This window comes from Furipterus horrens, unplaced genomic scaffold, assembly GCF_987537825.1.
Source record: "Furipterus horrens unplaced genomic scaffold, mFurHor1.1.pri manual_scaffold_5, whole genome shotgun sequence".
In the NCBI taxonomy this organism is placed as follows: Eukaryota; Metazoa; Chordata; class Mammalia; order Chiroptera; family Furipteridae; genus Furipterus; species Furipterus horrens.
The window spans coordinates 69,586,699-69,608,613 of record NW_028327175.1 but is presented as its reverse complement, the minus strand read 5'-3'; the positions used below and the strand labels follow the sequence as shown (position 1 = coordinate 69,608,613).

Sequence of the window (21,915 nt, the reverse complement as noted above, 5' to 3'; positions counted from 1 at the left end):
ATGAGCTCTCTGGTGAACATTTGTTATTCTGGGTACCCAATGTCTACTGCACTATTTTGTGCTAATGAAACCTCAGATTTTCTTTAGTTGATCCAACATTTTGAGCTTCTCTCTCAGCACATTTTTTCCCCCACTGATGTCAACTCTACTCCCACATTCCAGAGATAGAACAAAAAAACAAGGCTGAGCCAGAGTGGATTTCATTCCTCTGCCCACAATGACTGGTTTAGAAATGGGGGAGACATGACCTAAGCCAGACTGAAGAATGCTAAAAGACTCAATTTGAGGCTTTTCTATTGACTGATCAGGAACATACACAGACCATCTCTTCTTTGAGACGAGTATGACAATGGATTCTGAAACAGCAAGTGGGGAGGGGATTAATCAGGGCCTACGAATGGATCCAATCATGAGAAAGTGTGTTAAAAAAATGGATCCCAGTGATGTCGTTTGGGCCACTATACCCTTGAAGTTCTCATTTATACGAACTAATAAATTTCCTTTTTTCCGAAGCTAGTGTGTTTTGGGTGTTCTCTTTTATTGGTAAAAGGAAGAATTACAAGTGATACTACATCCAAGATCTCTTTCAACTCCATGTGAAGAAATAAAAGATATAAAGAAAACAACTTTTAACACCTAAAAATTAGGGATAAAACCCATGGTTAGATTTAGTGGGTATGTGATGGGAGTCTTGCCTAGTAGAACCTCAACGACAGCTGAGATAAAAAAAAAGAAAGGTCAAGAAGTGAGCCTTTGACAATGGTGGAGATTTTAAGACAGAGACCTAGGAACAGCTGTTACTGAGCCAGGAGCTACCCGGCTCCTGCAGGGATGCATTTAAACTAAAAGAGCTCTAGCTGCCCTGCTGCCCTAACACCAGGGCAGACAGGAGGCTCTTTAAAATTTCATTACACCCTGCTGGTAACAGGCTTTTCCTATTCCAGCTAGAAGAAACTTCTTAAAGTAGCCATATTAAAGTAAGGGACAGAGAGGAAAGAAAATGGAAATCAAATTGAGAAAGGGAATGACAACCATCTTTCAGGAGGTTAAGTGGATGATGATGATGATGATGATGATGATGATGATGATGATGATTCTGGATGCCATGATTATTTAGCATAGTTAAGGAGAAGAGTAAGGGCCGATCAGGAATATCAGAGATACTTAAGAGTAATAGTACTTAAAGTCAGATGATGTGATGATGTCAAAGGAGACTTGGGTACTAAGTGTATAATTAGAGATTATTATTAGCTCCAAGCACTAATACTTAAAGAATAACCATCTAAAAACTGGGGGCTACAGAGTGCTTAGGCTTGATTTAGAGCAAGCCTTGGCCTTATAGAATCTACAATTTTGTGAATATAAGAAATACCAGAATAGGAGAGATTGCAAGAAAAAGTAATGCAATGGTTGTAACAAGAATGCAATTTCCATAGAATCTTTAATTTCCATAGTCTCTCACCAGCACCTCATAAACTCTACAGGAAGGTGCTTTTTCTCTGAACAATGCTCAGATACTTAATGAGGGAGAAGAAAAACTATATACTCCGTTTATTTTATATAATGTGACTTAAGTATGTAGGAAGGATAATCATGCATGACTCTTCAAAGAGCACAGCCCACAAATCTGAATCTAGTTTTCTAAAAAAAGCAACTAACAGAGTAATCCACTTCTCATTCTCCTCCTGAATAATAAAGCAGACAGTTGTTGAAAGCAGAGATCTGAGTGCTAGAAGAGAATTTCCTCACAACCTCGGATTGCAAAGGTGCTAGAGGTCAAATGGCAATACCGGAGAGGCAGAGAAAGCAGATAAAACAAATATTCTTCCATCTGGAAGGTAAAGATGAAGAAGAACGAAGAAACAGATTTAATTCGTTGAATCAGCAATCTGCTCTGAAGAAGTCTTGCATTTTTAACAACACCCCTGTGTTGGTACCATTTATCAGGGTAAACACACCAGAGCTTTGGCAATGAAACTGGAATCTATTTACACATGATACTGGTTATCTAGATGGAAGCCAGGAAAAGCAGTTTTTCACTTAGAACTACATAAGTCACAGAAAATGTTCCTACGTGGCTCTTGTTTCAGTATTGTGCCATCCTCTCTCTGGACCTGCCTTTTACTGACCCCTTTTTCTATTAAACTATTTGAGCCTCTGCTGTTTACCTGGAATAAATATGACATTAAAATGGAAAATTGGACTCTGTCCAATTCAGCTTTAGCCAGCTGAAACAGCATCAAGGAGGAAAATGATGCTGCAATTTTCTTGTCTGGTAAAATGAGGCCAGAAATCCATGCAGAAAATGTGGCAATATTCATTAAAATGAAGAATATGCTACAATGAATAGTAATAGTTTGCTTTTAAAAGCACTCGTTAAAATACCATTAGATGTCCAATAATGACTAAGATGATGTAACAGAGATGTATGAATAGGAATATTGAGTTCGATTGTTTCCTTTGAACTCTGAAGTGATCTCTTTCTCTGATTCCATTTTCAAGTGTGACAACTGGAAAGGACAATTAAACAGTAACAAAGCTGCCAATCTATTTGGAAATGCTGACCGATTTCCACTTTCAACTGCATGAAGGAAATTATATATATATATATGTATATATATATATATATATATATATATATGTGACAGTGCAGATTTAGCATAAGTTTAATCAACATCTCTTAAAATGGAAGAAAAAAACAATTGAACTATATTTGTAGGTCCTGAATTTTCCAGACCCTATAACCGTACACTTCAAAAATGAAGCCTGATCATACTTAAATGATATTTAAAAATTTACCTTTATATGTACATTTGTGATAAAACAAATGAATAAATGGATATTTATGACACAGGAGAATTAAGATGACCAGCTAAATTCTGGAACAATCTTTTAAAAATATAATCATGCAAATGCACTTATGACTCCGTAACAGGCAGTATCTCAAAGTGAGTAAGGGGACCAGCTCTAGTGTCAGAGAGAAATGCACAGAAGCCGGGCTTTCCCACTGGAAAGTGTGAGACCTGGGGCAAAATACTTACCTTCTCTCAGCTTCTTCAGCTGCAAAACGTGAGTGATGATGAAAGTAACAGTGCCTAACTGTTGAGATAATTTGTGTAAACATTGAGAGCAGTGACAGACCCATAGTAAACACTCAATAAATTCAAGACCTTTTTGACCAAAAATCCCTATAAGAAAGTAGCGGAAGCTAGAAATGGGTGGCAAGAGAAACACAGAGAGAATCAGACAGTCCTGGTGTGATTCTTGTCTTTGGTGCTCATGAAAAGAGCTAATTTGAGTAACAAATTAATCTATATGAAAACGTAAAGGCTAAGGTACTGGCATATGTGGAGGCCAAACTGCTCCAACCACAATGCCCAGGAGGTTACTTGTTATCACTGCCATTGGAGCACTCAAAAGAAAGGGCAAATCCAAGGGCCTTAGAATAGTCTACCCCCAGTACCTGGAAACAACAAAGTGCTTTTTTATAGTCAAATAACAACTTTTCATGTACTTTCTATGAAGTCTTTGAATTCCTCAGCCAGTTTCTTAACTGCCTTTAGTATTATTCTGCTTAGGAATGTGAAGGTAAGCTTGAGGGGAGCAAAAACAGTAGGTAAGTAGCCAGAATCATAGTTTGTTAATTGCCTTCTTTTCATAAACCAGTTGGTAAAACTACCACTTTGTTTTAAAGTGCATAAGACTTCCTCTCTGTTACTTGTCACAGTCCTATAGTAAAATAAAAAATATGTTTTGTTTTCAAAGATCAAGTTCAAGAAGAACCTTCATAGCTCTCTCACTACTATTCTTAGTTTAATGAAAAGTGATGCATGTTCTTTTTATTTTCATTTACTCTTTCAAGGAAAAATATTACTTACTTTCCATCCCAGACATGGTCACCTCTGTGGAAAATCACCAAGTTATTCTTAGGGTCCAGAGCCAGCCCAGAAACCTGGCCTGGTAGCAAGTATACTCCAGGCCAATCCAGTGCCTCTTCTACATGGAAATCTACAAATAAATCCATACATTTAGTGAAAACAAGAAAGCTAGTATAAATGCATGGACATTCACATACTCATGCAGTAACATCACTAGATTCAAAGAAAAAAAAATCAAGCCATGCTCTACATATGATTTACCACATGCACATGCTAAGTAGCTTCTTGAGCTATGAAATAATGTAAGCAATTGTGAACTTGGTTTGGGAATTACATGCTCTCTTTTCCTGTTGGTTAGATGCCTGTAAAACCAGCTTACCATTAAGTCATTAAGAACAAATGTGAGACTATCTTCTTCTTTACAAGATTCTTCTTTTAAATTAGTATCTTTGGAAAATATGGCAATGTGGATGGCATCATTTCAATATAAAGCTTTTAAATGTTATAAATAAATAGTAGGCATAGCCAATAAAGATTCTCTCTCTCTCTCTCTCTCTGTTAACTCTTGTGTAAATTCTGAATTTTCAATACACATTAGATCCTACAATAAACCATCACTGATTATCCCTTGTACAAGGAACTATTTAAGATATCAATTTTATTTTTTCTAACTTCAGTGTTTCTATAAAAACAGGAGTGGGGAGACATTCTCTTTCACTGCTATTTCACTGCTTCCTAAAATAAGAGAAAAGAAAACTCACAGGAACTCTGTGATTGAACAACTTCCAAATCATTTCTGATCAGGATACATTTATAGTGAATATCTGGGTTCATTTGTGTTAATCCCTTTTATAAACATGCTCACAAATAAAGAGGTATGATGTATGGAGAAGCTACACTAAGGATATAGAGTTATGAAGATTTTATGAAATCTGTTGTATCAGTGTCAATATTTCTTCCCCTCTCAAATGCTTCAACAGAGATGCTAAGAAGTAGAAAAGAAGCAATTTGAGTCTCGTTTATCCTTCCCATCCTCTGGAGGATGTAGCAGCATACAGTAAAATCTCAAAAGTAGGCATTAAAGATGAAGAAAAAGGGGAAGCTTCTTAAAACTTGAGAGGACACCAGTGTGAGAATAAATACTTTAAAATAATTCTCTCAACTATACATAGAAATAGTACTTTTTCACTCAAAATATTTTTACCTTTGCACATTTATTATTCTTTCATAAAAATTAACAAAACAGCACAGTCAATAGGATGCTAGATCAGTTCTGCCTACAAGCTTTGCTGAAGCATCTTTAACAAATATGCTCCAGGTATATTATCTAGGTGAGGCATTATGCTAGATTTTGGGAACACAAAGAAATAAAACATTGTTTTTGGCTTTGAGGAACTAGAAAATGAGAAAAAAACAGAAAACACTTATGGCATAACGTACGGTGGGAATGTAGAAAAGGTCCTGTAATCCTTTCTGAGGCCTGGTAGGGAGAGGGTAGGGTTAGGATCAGACCTGGGAGGTTTCCCAGAGGAAGAGATATTTGTGTTTGCACTTAAAGGTACGTGGGCAGAGAATATTTAGATCAGAAAGATCAAAAGAGAGGATGTTTATAATTTCAGAATGTGCTTCAAGATCTTTAAGTAATAGGGAAAGGATATTTGCGAACATCAGATGGGGATAGGGAAATAGGAGGCAGGATAAAGAGACCCAGAGGTATAGAATAGAACATGAAGGAGTATGGATTTAAAAATGAATGAATGTCATTCTGAGCTGTGGTGTCTTGCTCTATAAAATGATTAGTTTTGAGGCCTGCTATAAGAACCTTACTAGTAGCAGCAGAGCACAGAGTTTGGGAACAATTTACTTTCGAAATATGTTAGAGCACATGAGAATGTTATTCTCACTCACATGTGCTTTGACATGCCTTTCTGAGTTGGAGAGAAGGGGGCAGAGTTACAGCTGGCATTTATAAATTTGCAAACAATTCTGGGCATAGCAGTAGATGTGGAAGGGGCTGCTCAGATGAACAGCATCTATCACACTTGTCATAACTGGAAAAAAGGACACAAACTGATGCTACAGGCGACTGGGAGCCACTGAAGGTTTCTAAGCATGGGGTGACATAATTAAAACTGTTTCCGAAAGTGAACTATGGAAATAGGGCACAAGCAGGATAATTAGAGATGTCTAGATGGATCAACAGATGGAGAAATCATTCCCCCAAGAAAATGTTTTAAGTTATTTTAGAGTTGCTTGAATTTTAGGTTGTACTTCATTCATTCTCACCTTGGTTACAGCTCGTCTATTTGGGGGTCATCATTCTGTACTCATTCACCAGCTCCTGAGGATTCTGGGTGGGCTCCAAGAGAACCTTGAACCTCGTGACAATATAAATATACAGTTGCTTTCACTAGATTCTCAAAGCCTGGAGGCATGGCAACTAGATGTAATTTCTTGAGGGCAGGAATCATGACTTATTCACTGTTTTGTCACCGTGGCCTGTACAGGACCTGGCCCACAGCAATGGCCTAATAAATGCACAAAAGCGAGCTCTATGCTCTAGTCTTTCTTGTTTATGTTGTCAACTGGCATTTAGACAGCCTTATAACCTTATGACAATAAACAAATATTATGGCTCCTGGAACCTTTCTATTCAGTGTTTCACCAACAGGTACTAGAAGCTAGGTGCTCATGAAGGTGCAGAGATATTAATTCTGATAGAAAATATGCAATGTCCAAAATGAATAGATTGTTCTGGGATCAAATGTGATTTGGACAAAATATTGGAAGTATCGTGCAAATAACTTGAACCTAGCTATGAATGATCACAATTACCTTTGTCCTTAGACTGATAAGTGCTTAAAAGTCTACAAAAATCATTGATGAATAGGATGCTAACAAACTACTTTGTCACCGTATGAGAATCTTTTTAGTTGGAAATTTTCAAGAAGAAAAACTCAGTATAACTATGTACACATTTATTAAAACGCATAAAGATGGTAAGTGAGGAAATAAGAGGAAATATATAAGAGCGCTAATGCTGAGCAAACTAGCTCTTTTAGTACTGAGTCAATGAAAAGAAGAACTATTCTGTGCATGGCAAGAATGTTTGGAGAAATTAAATTATTTTTAATTTCATCAAAAATATAATTGCACGTTTACTAAGATTACCTAGCCAAGACCTCAAAACCTTTAGGATCTAGTTGTCTGTGTTAATGAGAAATTCGAAGATAGTTAAGGGAGAATGGAGTTCATGTTCTCTTCTGTGAACATTAGCTCAGTTGAGGTTTTTACTCCCAGTGTCACCATCTTTTTTATTATTAGGTAGTTAAAAGCTGTTCACTTCAAGATTAAATGATGAAGAATCAAGGCAGTCATTTAGGACTAGTGGTGTTTACAGATGGAATTAATACTGATGTTTTTCTAATCCCTGCCCATCTCTACATGAGAATCATAGGTTAGAATATACTGGCTCATCCCATGTCATTTTCTAATTTCATGGGAAAGGAACTTTTGGTTTGGGCCAGACTTCAGGCATCAAAATTAAGGATGGTTATTTTCTAATAATTATCTATTAATAATAATAATTTCTCCAATAAAGGAAAATCTCAAATCCTTATTAAAGAAATTGTATGATAAAATATATTAGGGGGTTTAACTTAAACTTAACATTATCAATCACAGAGAAATAAAAATTTTGAGTTCAGACTCCTCTTAGTTTTTATTTAAGAAGTGATTCAGTACATGATTAATTAATTCTGTAGACTACAGTTTTAATTTAAAAATTAAATACAAATTTCTTACACATGACCTTGGGACGCTATTCCCAACCTCAAGTGTCAGCTGCTCCAAATTCAGATGTCAAATAACAGTATTATTTCAGAAGAACTTTTAAACTTATTATAAATAAAGGTAAATGTTACTACTTTCAGAAAAAAATTAAACATTACTCTTAAGATTGTATCAATAAGTCACTAATAAAATGAATGAATTACCCTTCCAAGAAAGAGATTAATGTTAATGATCAATGCTGCTTTCATATGAAATTATTAATAAGCATTTAAAAAGGCATTCATTTAACTGTGTTACATAAGAACCAACAGAATTAGATAAAGTTGAGAAAAAATATATTTTCAAACCCAGAATTATGACTCAATTTGACCATAACAAGGTTCTTCACATTTACTCTTAAGGAAAAGATCCTGATGAGATCACCAGTAGACCTCAACAACAAGAACAGAAGATAGTGCTTGCTTTTTCTACACTTACACCTTTTCAACTAGTGAGGAAAAGATGCCTTATTTTGGTCAAGGGTTGTTATTCATCAGAGGTGCCAGCAATAACTATAATTAACTAAATCTCTAGGAGAAATATTTATACCCACGTGAGAAAGAAAACAAGAGCTAACTATAATGTTTCATTTAAAGGGAGTGAAGTGAGGAAGAGAGTTAAGATATAACTAGGGGCTCAAAAGTATTAGCAGAATTTATGTATTTACTTTTTCAATGAGAAAATAATATAATCTTTTTGCGAATAAGATCATCTTGGTCAATTTGTTCGGATACTGATTAAAAGAGCATGGCCCAAGGTAATATACAACTCGTTATTATGATTGTAGATGGGATAGAGATGACTGGAAAAAGGCAGTCATCTTCCTATCTATCTACCTATCTGTTATTTTTATTTTATTGTGAGAGGCTGAATAACAAAGTGTTTAAAACCAAGACTTGGAGCAAGTCTGCCTGACTTTGAATCTTGGTTCTTTGAGCTATACCCTTTCTATACCTCAGTCTCTTTCTCTCTAGATGGGTTTATAAATAGGGTTCTTGTTATGAGGATGAAATGAGCTAACCCATCTAAATCTCTTAGCTGGGCTCACAGTAAGGGCTATGTATGTGCTTGTTTTCATTAGTCTCTTCCCCTCCAGAAATTAAAAATCAGCCAACTGAATGCCTTATTTTACCCTGGAAATACTGTAAGACTTGAACCTAGAGGTAAGCGCATATGTTAAAAGGATGGACTCTGAGTTAAGTAAAAGTTGTTCATAGAAATCAAATCTAAATGTATCACGGAATACTTAAGATTCTGTGAGTTCTCTTATCTGTTGTTCTCTTATCTATTACACAAACACAAATGTATTTTTAGATGTCTAGTGGTATGCCATATATGCTGAATCAGGCTTCCTATATGCTAGCAAACAGTAGCCCAATCAAGTTTACCAGTGAGAATAACTATTGTATAGCTCAATGAATCTAGTTTCCTGAGGGCAACTAGAATAAAGACACCTAACTTTTTTTCTATTCTATTAATGCTGTCTCAATATAGATATCAAACTAATGGTCGAAACCAAAACTACATTAGGTATAAAAAGGAATGCGTTTGCTTCTCAATTTACCAAGCTGAACATTTTCACACTGTACATCATACATCACAGACAAATATCAAGGCAGATCAATATAAGTAATCAGAGATTTTAAGAGCCATAAACTTCCATTATGATAGAACTCTGCCAAGTCATTTTCATAATTTATCAAATTAGAGTGCCAAATTTTGCAGCTTTCCTACACATAGCAAGAAAATTCTCTCATAGATGCTGCTTAAGTGAAAGTAATTACTATTTAGTCCTACTACTTTGGTGTTTAAATTTTTGAAATTTTCATCCAAGATGACATTAATGGTAGCAATAATAATCATAATTATTGTTAAAGTATTAGAACATTTATTCAATGTTTTCTATGTGCCAGGAACTATTCAAAGCACTTTGCGCCTATTATTTGCCTGGGGACCACACAATGAATGGTGTAGCTGAGATTCAAAGCCAGGCAGTCAGGCTCCAGAGTCTGATGTGTTCTACATCATACCACCTCCCTGGAGTGGTTTTCAAGTTTTATTTTAGACAAATGGAGAACTCCTGGAGGTGGCGGAAGGGCTAGCTGTACTGTGTGCTCAGGTACACACGTGGCGGGGAGGCTGCGACGACCACTTCCCACCTGAAAACCACCGTCCTAGTGTAGCTGAGCCTGTTCAGGAAATGGCTCTGTTTTTCATACTGTTTTCAAAGTTGTTGAGAGGAAGGTTTTCAGTAGACTCTGAACCTCACCAGAAGTCATGAAGTCAAGACGTCAAAAAAGGGGCTATCTTTGTGGATGGTGGCACTCTTGAGAAACACACTGAAGACACAGAAGTTAGCCATCTTGTTCCTGGCAATGCCAGGATGTTCTAAGCTCTGCAAAGCTGGACGATGTCCCTCTACAGTGCTCTTCATGAATCTTGGTGCCAACTGATACTCAACCCATAATGAGGTGAAAAACTCAATGTTAAAGGCAGTTGCCAGGGTATGGAACCAAGTAAAATTGTGTATCTAAGGGTCTGCAACATGGTGTTGCCTTTGAAACTTTCAGGTAGTTCTGAGCTTACCATACAGTCAAATTCAATAATTTCACCTTTGAACCTTCAAATCAGCTTGATGGGAACCATCACAATACTGCAGTTCCAAAATCTAGAAGGGTCAATGAAAATGCCACTGTGTTGGGCTGTTCTAGTGCCATGAACTGGGGACACCAGAACAGAGTCCTGAATGGAAGTCTCAGCTTCTAAGCAGAGAGGGTCCCGAGCCCCAGGAAGGCGCATCTAAACTGGGCAAGCAAGACAGCCTCGCTTTGAATGACACAACAGTACTGAAGTGTAAAGAACTAGAAGGTGCACATTAGAAGTCATAAAGTGCAAGTTTTAAATTCAGACTCTGTGACTTCATTCAAATAGGTTCACTTCGCTAGGCTTCCATTCCTTCATGTGAAAATTATTAATTGGTGTCAAAGACACATGAAATGAGTATGAGCTATAATATCAAGTAACACAATAGCCTTTACATTTTTGTCTTAGTAATACTTTCATATGAAAAACAACTTTCTTCTTTGCAGCTAAAATAATTCCTTAGAGCAAAGCAGGCACTCAGGGAGACAGTTAATTCTTCTGGACCATTAGGGTCCCATTCTCAGCTTTGCCTGGAGTAAAGAGTATGAGAAAAACAATGAAAGATCATCCATTCCAGCTATTCTCATAGCTCACACCGTGCGGAATATACATGAATCAAACCACTAATATATTTTATTAGGGCATTAATGCTAATAACTTTCCACTTTCTTTTTTGCAGATGAAAACTTCCTGAGGATAGGCCTTTTTCTGGCTTACACAAGGAATGAAATATCTTCAATTAAAGTTAGACATTACATTGTGTTATGGTAAACAGAGAGAGAATTGAAAAGAAAATGACATTAGAAATAGGTTACCTAAAGATGAGTTTTGCTATTTTGCATTTAATTTTGAAAAAAGTTTTTGAATCAGAGTAGTGAAATAACACCAAAATAAATCATTTCACAAAGGAAACACAAGCATATTTCCTTTCTAGAGTTAGGATTTGTGCTGTAGGTTATTATTCTATAAAACTCATTGTTTTATTTATTTCATTGATATTCACCCATATATTGAAAATGAAAGGAAATTTCCTGAACCAGATCCTGGATACTGCCGTTTGACCAACCTGGAAAGTATGAAGAGATTCAGAAAGTAAACGTATTTTGGGTATTTTAAGCATTTCTTTTTTAGACAAACTAAGTTGGTTTCAGGAATATAATATCTCAAGTCAAACTATTATTTTTATATTGACACTTACAATGATAATAAATGACCATGATATTATCTCAAACCCAAGAGTAACAAACACAAGTCATGGAATAAAGCCTGCCACAACTTTAACATTTAACACCTGAAGAGAATTACATTTTCATCAAAGAGGCCCTTTTCTATGAAATAGAAAGGGGCACAATACACTGCTGATTTCTAGGCATCATACTCAAGAGATGAAATTCATTGTTCTTTGGAAGGATTCTGGACTCTAGGTTTTTCATTAGCACCATAGATTCTGATGCAAGGGGGTCTTGAGAAATACCGTTTTATTAGATAAATTTAGAATGAGTTAGAGGAGGGCTAATGGTAGTTAAATATGAAGATATAAACATCTGGATTCCAGTTAACATCTCAAAGAGACTGTTAGGCCAGTTCCAATGGACAATGCCCGAAACTTCTGTGTGCGCAAAAGACACTTCGCGCTAACTTTTAAAAATATATAAATAAAGATCAGCTGGGTATTGAATAATTTATGACTCTCTGCAAAGCTGTATTGAAAACATCAAGCTGGTAGCCTGTGCCATTCCAGCCCATGCATGCACGGACCGCTGCCATGCACGACTATCAGTTAGTTTTTTGGAGATTGCCTCCACATGCTGTATTATCTGGCTTTCCACATTAGCAAGTAACATGAAACACAATCAATATCACAGAGGCCACAACACAATTAAAGACAAAGATGAGGCATCCATAGCTTGCTGGTACAGAAACCTGAAGGGAATAAGGTATTGTCCTCTAATTATGGAAACCAATCATGGTTAGAAATAAAGCTAAGTCTGATAGTTACTCACTTCCTGGAGATCCCTTCAGAAATAACTACTCAAGTTTCCAATTAAGATAGTAATTAATGATGGTGCTTAAGAAATCAAAGTCATTTAAATGAAAAGTACAAGAATCCTCTGAGAGAAAGGCAAATACCTTAAAAGAAGGTAGTGTATGAGTATTTCATAGCCTGGGAGTTTACATATCCCGTTTTGAATTTTTAGTTTCTTTCCATGGAGCAAAATGGATAATGGTGAAATAATAAGAATTTGTTACCCTGAATTTCATATGCTGCCATCCCAACGTGATCCAAACGTTTTTGGTCCTGGTAATTCTGGATCACCAACTGAATGGAAACTAAATTTGTGGAGTATTGGACCAAAACACAAGAAATACTCCTCAAACAAATGCGCTATCTGATAACCCAAATCCAAGTACAGTGTAATACTTTTCTAATGCGAAGTCCTTTTAATTTATTAGTTTTTTTCACCCATTAATTTTTATTCCCTTCAGATTTTGCTAATGTGGGTTGCAGCATTTTATATTTTATCCTTCAAAAACACCCCAAACGCACCTCCTGTGTGTTCTGATTCCAAGGTGCCTTCACCAGGTAGGGGCTGCGGCAACGAGAAAGCTCTGCTCTCTGCTGGCCTCAAAGTAGATTCTAGTCTGTGAAATTTGTGAATTCTGTCTCTGACAAGAATAGCATTGCCCCTCTCCTCATGTTCTGCACTCTCTCTTGCATCAGATCGACCAAGGTCCTTCTTTTGGACTACGTTGGCAATCTCAGCTACCAGGTCTGACTCTGATTCTGCCTTTTCTGTAGGATTATATTTATGCACATGAACAACATCTTCCCTTTCTCCTAGCAGCTTGGAAAGCAGTGAATAGAAATCACCTGTGAAAAAAAGAAAAGAGATAACGGGTGGAGGGTTGATAAATTTGCAAAACTTACAAAAATTTTTGCCTTAAAAATAAGTCTAAGAGAAGGTTGTTCTCAAACTTTCAAGCTTGAAGGGGGAAAGAAAAGATTTCCCAGAAAATGAAAAAATATATATGCTTCACATTTTATTTTATACACCACCTATTTCTTTCTGTTATTCCACGAGTCAACCACACCGGATAACATCTATTAGTATTTTAGTAGAAACACAATAATGCATATATGATTGTATAGTACTTTTCAATAAGTGGTTTTCACAGTATAGCTGGATTGATTTGGAAGTTAGAATTAATAGATTTCTAAGATAAAATATTATCAACAGTTACATCAGAAAAGAGTTACCTTTACAGACAAACCCTATGAAGCTGTCTTTAAAAAGCTTATTAAAGTATGTTCCACAAAAAATTAAATGTATATTTTTGAGCAGGTGCTATAAAACACAAAAAATCTAACAGATATGAATCAACGTGACAATTAGAAAACCAAAGTATTGTTATTATGTTAGTAGCACTAGTGTAAATAACTCCATTTGTTTATTTTAAACAAGACGTGAACAAATTCTAGAAAGTAATTTTGTGAGGAAAAGAACACTTAAATCAGTTTCAAACAAAAGAGAAATTTTTACAAAGTAATATAATTGGAATGAGTCATCACTGAAATGTATTCCATGTCTTCCTATACTAAGGAGTAAACTTGGATGTGATAATCTCATTCTGTGAAAATAAATTATTTATAAAATATTATGACAGATAAAAATATGAGCATGGTAAGTTCATAAAGCATTTTAATCCTCATCATTTAAATTTATGGCTTCAAATCCATTTATATCAGCTGTGTGAATGGGAAACATGTATGCTCTCAATAGAAACATAAATCTGCTTTCCTAAGCCAAATCCAAAGGTAATCCACAGCTCTTCCTTTTTCTTGCCCCATCTAAGTCTTGCTAATAAAATTACTATGGAGTCCTATTGCTTGTTTTAATTACATTTACAGCACCATTGGATAACATTTGTAAAATCTTTCTTATGATCATTAGGCAATGAAAATGATAGCTGATTTAGCTGTGATACATTTCACTAAAGAATATTTCATTAAAAAATTGGTGCAAGGAAATATGCAATCTCTCCAAAATGATGCTAAGTGATCCTGTCATGTTTACAAACATTGTGGGTTAATGAGTCAAAGTAGGTTTTCAATTCTTGCCCATGAAAGCAGCTTATCCCAGGTGAAATTTTCAATCAGAAAATAATTATCAAGTAATAGGGCTGATCTTGGTAAAATGAATAAAGCAAATTACAACTCAACCAAATGTTAGGCCACAGTGGCATTCTTCCTCACCTAAGAGAAACTGATCCATTACTACTAAATTCTCCTGCCCCGTATACTAAATATAAATAGCTGAACATGCTGTTGTAAACATTTTATATAGAAAATAAAACACGATTATTCCAGGGACAGAGAAACAACATAATCTTAAAACTTGAATCAATGTCATGAGGCTAATATTGAGTGAGGAACACAGGCTCAGAAGCATGTATACAATTATTCAGGTTTGTCAGTAAAAATCTAAAATCTGTGGTAAAATACCAAATACAGAGCACTTAGTTCCTTTGCAGTTATCACTTACAATTATTATTGGATTAGGAAAACAAAAATTTAACAAAGTAATAGACGTGGCCACAGACAGGTTGCATTGGCCTTGGGAGAACATCCCTATTAATAGCTGATAACATGGAACAGAGACCGATGAATAGCTAGCTCTTACATTCTTATACACAAACCAGAAATGGTCTTATGTATTTTTCCTCTTCTGTGTACAAAATGTATGGAATTATGAAATTTAGCCATTTTTCGAAGTCATATTAAGATCCTGATATAGGAAATGTATCTAAACTTGAGTGTAACGGATGGAGTAGAATATAAATAGAGGAAGTTTTGTGGTCTCTGTCCCAATCTCACCTCTCAATATTCCTTTCCAGGAATAAAGGACTTGCGGTTCCTTGAATGCCAAATCTAAAATGTTGTTTCTTCTTCCTGGGACATGCTCCCTCTAGCAGTTAGCTGTCTCCTCAACCTTCAGATATTACTTTGGCATCACATATACAAGAAACCTTCCTTGACTATCAAATTAAGGGTTTTTACTACGCGCACCTACAGCGCCCTGGCTTTTCCCTGTATTGTTATTGGCCAATGTCTGGTCTTTAATTCACGACACTAGTGTTTAAATCCAGCCCTTTAAGCAAGTTATTTAACCTTGTGAAGATGACAGCTACCTTTAATATTTCCTTTGTGGATTTAAAGAAGATTGTTAATGCAATATGCCCAGTCCAATGTATAAAATAAAGTAGGTGCTACTAAATTGTAGCTATTATAATTACCAATGAAAGAGAGAAACTGTTGCAACATGCATCGGCTTCAATCTACTGTTTACCTAAAATTAAAAAAATCAGTTCTTATTTCATACTCAAGAATTGGAATTTTTTATAATGGGAAAAAAAAGCCTTTACCTTTACAACCTTCTATTTTCTCAAGTCACTATGACTGCTGTAGCGACTTGTTTCCTAGTTTTCCCAAAGGAGGTTGTATCCTCACTTTCTGTCTTTGTCTTTTCTTTTAAGTTAATTTTTGGAGAAAGAACTATCCCTGCTCCAGTGTTCCAGATGCCAGCCATCCCAGCACCCCTTATTGCCTTTCCTATCTGCTTCCTTTTCTTTTCTAATACAACTTCATTGCCAAAGACTTGACTCATAGGCCACAAACACACTGCCTTGGTGCTTACCTTGAGTGGCTGTGGACACAAAGAGAGACCCTCCTTTGACAGTGCCTTTCAACATTTTCCATCGTCCTTTTACCTGTAGCAGGTTCCAAGCCCGTCTAACAACTTCCTGTGATAATGGAAATACTCTATGCCTGTGCTACCCACTAGGCACACGGGGCTACCAAGGAGTTGTGATGTGGCTACTGTGACTGAGGAATTTAATGTTTAATTTTACTTCTAATTAACTTTGAATTTAAATAGTCACATGTGGCTAGTGTCTACCATATTGGACAGTGTTGGGCTATGTACTGCTACATCGTTCCTCACATCCTCTCTCTTCCGTAAATCAAAGGCATCTATTTTCACTTCTTACTTCATCTCTATACAACTTCTGCATGGGTTGCTTAAGAGCTTCTAGTCACCAAAGCCAGCGACAGCCAAGTGACTCTTCATCTTTTTTTTCCATCATTTTTAAAGTTGTTGACACTATCACAGATGTCCCTCACTTCCCCCTCTTTTTGCCCCTCTCCATCCAGCTCCTGCCCTGACCTTCACTACTTTGTTGTCTGTGTCCATGGATATGCATATGCATGTGTGCATGTACGTTCTTTGGCTAATCTCATCTTGCCTTACCGGTGGCAATAGGTCTCTCCTTCTAACACTGTTCTTTCCAGCTCTTCTCCCCCTATCACCTTTGCTTCCTCTTATTCTGCCATCCAACATATTAAAAGGTGGGTGTTTTCTGAGGTCAATCCCTGGCATACACTTTTTCCTCCTGACTCAGCCACTCACAAGGCTTAAGCTGCCACTTCCAGACAAATGACACTCACATCTGGAGCTCTCCTAGTATCAAAATGGTATTATGCAACTGCCTTCCGAAAGTTTTCTCTTGGGTTTTTGTTTTGTAGGAATCTTGAACTCAACATGTCTAAAACTGAGCTCTTAATTTTCTTTCCATACATGATCGTTTTTATAGTATCTCTCTCAGTGATGAACCTGTGTTTGGGGTCAATCAATCCAAAAAGCTAGATTCTTCCCTCTCTCACCCACGAATCGCAGAGTCCACTGACTCATCATGCTGATGTGCCAACATCATTTCCCCCTCCCTACCACCCTTGCTCATTTGAGAGTCTTATCATCCTCTGATTGGCATACTAGAAGACTCTTCCCTTCCTTCCTTGGAACCAACCCATATCCCTACCTTTGATGTTAAAAAGCTGTCTAGAATGGTGTTAAAGCTGCTCTGCCTGTGTGGAACTGACTTGTCACTGATGGTAGTCTGCCTCCTCTGGACGCCCCTAAGTTACATCCCACCTATCCCTCAGCTCTGCCAACCTTTGTATTTCAGGGTGATGTTCTCCAGTTTTATTCTGGGTCCCACTGCTATGGTAACCATATAATTTATTTCCCCAAATGGGACACAAGTGAGAATGAAAGGGGTGTTGCTAATATTAATTCTAGGCATAAACTGGGACAGTCTTGGAAAAACTGAGATGTATTATAGTCCAACCTATTGTTGACAGGGATAACATATAACACAGAACTTCATAAACTACAAATGACAATAACAGTAATAGCGCTAGTATGTTTTGAGACGTAGCACGACCCAGTCACTTTGCTGAGTGCGTAGTACAATTAAACACATTTAATCTCCATGAAATAGTTATTGTCTTCATTTTAGATAAGGATACTAACTGTACAGTACTAACCCGCCCAGCTGTTAGGAAGCTGAATTGACATTCAAAGGAGACAGACAGCCTGACTGAGGGGCTTACCTTCTAACAGTCACTGAACTAAGTGCAGGTTCCCCTCTCTTTCCTGAACTGTCCAATCAGCTCTTTCCTCGGAATTCACTTCAGACCTTTCCACATATTTTATTTAATTTCTTTTTTAATTTTTAAATTAACTGTCTTCTGAGCTGAGGTACTGGGTTTACTTTTTCATTGAACAAGTTTCTTTTTTGTTCTATCCTGGCTTGTCCTCTCCTTATTATAACATAAAACACTTGTAAATTAGTCAATATATACATAACATAGTGATGTGCACGAAACTGGCTGGAGGAATAGTAATTGGTTTTCTTAGGTTTGAAAAAGTAGAAGAGTTTTCTGTTCTCATCAGTACTTTTCACTTATCACTGGCAGCATATTTTACATGCATTACAAAGTTCTATAAGATGTCCTGAGAATATTTCTTACACATTAAAATTCCCTGGGAAGGGACAACTGGCAAGGTATAAATGTGACTTTATATAAAAAAATAAAAACCCTCTCATTTCTTATTAAATGTATTTCCGATGATTAGTACTGTTCCTGTGATAGCAGATACTCAATAAATGATTCTGGAATAAACAGTAATTTCTTAGAAATTCACCCCTAGCTTCTGTGTCAGTGGAGATAAAAATGTTCCCTTGATGATTTTAGGCTGTAGTGAGTGTCTTTTTCTCACTCAAACTTTGACTCTATCTTATGAAATGCGGAACTACTCTAGGTCTTTTAAGTAATTTGACTAGGTAGGTTTGGTATTTGGAAAACACAATTGTAGTAGCAGCTAAGGAGCTGGAAAAGAGAACACAGCATCATCATACAAGAGAATCTAAAACACTACCAATTAAACTCCAAGTCTGTAGCTTGTGTGCTTATAGTAACTTCTTCATGCCTCAAAGGGCATTGTTCTATTTAGCAGGGATCACCCCTCTTCCCTGCCCCCAGCACGGAATCTCTGTAGTTCAGTTTCAGGATATGTTGAGATCAAACTAAAATAGTTGAGAACATATACTGAAAAAGTTGTCCTATAAGGTTTTTAAACTATATATCCTTCAGGATTATTAGATGAAAAATATATGTATCACTACTTTTAGGAAAGCATTAAATCTTAATTGTGGCACACATTTTTATTTTAAAAATGATCAAAAACCTCTTGGGAATATTTCAGAATATAAACTCCCACTTCCCACATAAATCACTAGTACTTCATTACCTGAAACAAACAGCTCTTGCTACTGCTTATTGCTCTGTGATTTCTATGGTATAAGGAGAGTAAGTAGGATATTCATCAGCAGTTTAACCACTGACAAAATATGCCAGGTAGTCAAGCTAATGAGATCACAACCTTGTAACACAACTGATTAATGAGAGGAATATGAGGAGTAAAAATATAAAAGCATCTCTTTTTAGATTTTAATGTTTTGCTTTATGACTCAGGCATAGCTGACTCTCCGTTCTGGTTAAAGTCTATTTGGTTTATTGTCTGCTTACTTATTACTAACCCACAACAATAATCCTCCTAGCCTTAGAGAAATAAAGCACACAATCATGATGAACAATGGCTCAGGGATCAAAAATAAAGTGAATTTTTTTTCCTCCTATGGGACTCATCTGATTGAAAAACAATCATAAATGACTTTTTAAAAAATAAAATGAAACAAATATCTAAAAAGGAGAGATCAGAAGATGGTGGCTTTTGTAACTACCAAGCACACAGATCTATACAGGAAAGCCCAACCATGTGATAAATGATCATTCACATCTGCCTATTCTGTTATTAGGGAACCAATTCAAAACAGCATTCACTCAGCTTCCCAGAGCCTTGGGGTGAGGAGGGAATATAGTATTGTGTTTGATAGATGAGCTCAATAAATAAAAGACTTGTGAGCTGCTCATAAATCATAACAAACTAATACATTTTTAGTGAATGGGAATACAAATAAGAATTGAACTTTCTTTAAAACAACCAAGTGACATTGAGGGGGCTTGGAATTAGCTAAAAAGATGTTACTAAAATCATTTGTACTTTATTAAGAAGTAAAGGGTGTATCCTGTTTTGACCAAAGCAACAGAAATTTTAGCTACTAAGTTGAGCCTTTGTTTCACTGTTCTCATAGTTGACCAACTGTTACTTTAAGAAGATCTTAGAGTAGGTTACTGTCATTTTAACTTGCAGCCTTGTTTCCTCAATTCTGCTTGTTTGATAAAGCATGCCAATGGTAATTCATTTTTGTTGAGCATAAAACCACTGTCAAATTACTGTTTCACAGAAGGTGTCTGAAGACCTTTAACTATTTGGGGTCATGAAGTGCTTTCCCTCAACAAATTGTATTTTTGTCATATTCTCCCTGCCTTGGGAATATAGTAGCTCATGTTGACCTTTGAGTAGAAAGATCGGTTATATGAGAGTACAAGGACTACAATGAGAGGAGTTTGAAGCAAATTGAACAAAACATGTAAAAGTCCCTTTCTGCAGAAAAAGAAATGCTCTCCAGAGTGTGACGTTCAATAACAAGGACATCCTAGTATTATAGAATTTGACTTTCAATTTTGCCTTGAGTTTTTTTTTTAATACAGCAGATCTTCCCAACACAACTGATATAAATTTCAATGCTGCAATTCCCCTCTGAATTTTAAAGGAAGCACTCAAAAGTCAGAACTCTTAAATGCAGCTGGTAAGCAAGACTCTTAGTTTCAGTCCATATTCTCTGCCCATATAATGTTGATACAAAGCTCATATATAAGAAATCATGATGCCTAAAAAGTAAAGGGGACATGAAAAAAACATGTTTTACTTTTCTAAAAGTGCCAATCATTAACACTCAAGTGAGGGATACGTGAGAGGGTGTCTGCTCTGGGAAATGCAAACACCATCATCTTCATTCTGTATATATAGCCTCTACAGTTCATTTTCTCCACCCAGAATCAATGTCTAATTGGGTTTCACTGTTTAGCTTATTGTACTCATTACATACATAGATAATTCTTCACTTACATTGCTTTAAAAGATGGGGACATTTCAGTTTGGTTTGAATACTCATTAGGGTTGTTCTGCAGGCAGGCAGGCAGGCAGGCATAATCAAGTCATTTACAGATAAGCCCACCTATATAGGCAAACAGGTTATTTTCAAAAGAGTTCAGGCAGGGATATTATGCAGTCATTAAAAATTGTGCTTGCCAACCTACTAAATGGGAGAAGATATATGCCAAAGATACATATGAGACGGGGTTAATATCCAATATTTATAAAGAACTCATACAATTCAACATCAAGAATAGCCCACAAACAATCCAATTAAAAAATGGGCAGAGGACCTCAATAGACACTTCTCCATAGAGGACATACAGATGGCCAATAGACATATCAAAATTTGTTCAATGTCACTTATCCTCAGAGAGATACAAATTAAAACCAAAATGAGATAGTACTTTACACCTGTCAGAATGGCTATCATCAATAAATCTACAAACAACAGTGTTGGTGAGTGTGTAGCAAGGGTGTGGAGAAAGGGGAACCTCTCTGCACTGTTGGTGGGAATGCAGATTGGTGCAGCCACTGGGGAAAATAGTACAGAGGGTCCTCAAAAAATTAAAAATGAAACTGCCCTGTGACCTAGCAATTCCACTTACGGGTGTATCTCTGAGGAAACCTGATTCACCACTATGTTCATTATATTCTTATTTATAATTGCCAAGATATGGAAGCAGTCCAAGTGTCCCTCAGTAGATGAGTGGACAAAAAAGTAGAGGTACATTTATACAGTGGAATATTACTTGGCCAAAAAAAAAAAAAAAGAAATATCACCATTTGCAATAGCATGGTGGTATCTAGAGGATATTATGCTAAGTAAATTAAGTCAGTCAGAGAAAGATAAATACCATTATGATTTCACTTACATGTGGAATCTCAAGAACAATATAAGTGAACAAACACAACAGAAACAGACTCATAGATACAGAGAACAGACTGATGGTTGACAGAGGGAGGGGGTTCAGGGGCTGGGTGAAAGATGAAGGGATTGAGAAGTAAAAATTGGTAGTTACAAAATAGTCATGGGGATATAAAGTACAGCATAGAAAATAAAGGCAATAATATTGTAATAACTATGTATGGCTTAGGTGGGT

General features: G+C 36.3%; 1 protein-coding gene across 11 annotated transcripts in view; it reads right to left on the bottom strand.

Moving 5' to 3' along the window:
• Positions 1-21,915, bottom strand: part of PAM (peptidylglycine alpha-amidating monooxygenase) — a 299,875-nt gene that overhangs the window by 29,513 nt on the left and 248,447 nt on the right. For 7 of the 11 annotated variants that reach the window (XM_090276530.1, XM_090276531.1, XM_090276525.1 and 4 more), the window contains 2 exons: positions 12,901-13,224; positions 3,879-4,008 (listed from right to left, as the gene is read on the bottom strand). In XM_090276530.1, coding sequence (XP_090132656.1) covers positions 3,879-4,008; positions 12,901-13,224 — 454 coding nt within the window. The remainder of the gene's footprint in view (positions 1-3,878; positions 4,009-12,900; positions 13,225-21,915) is intronic. The other 4 variants (XM_090276535.1, XM_090276536.1, XM_090276533.1 and 1 more) reach the window with 1 other exon arrangement.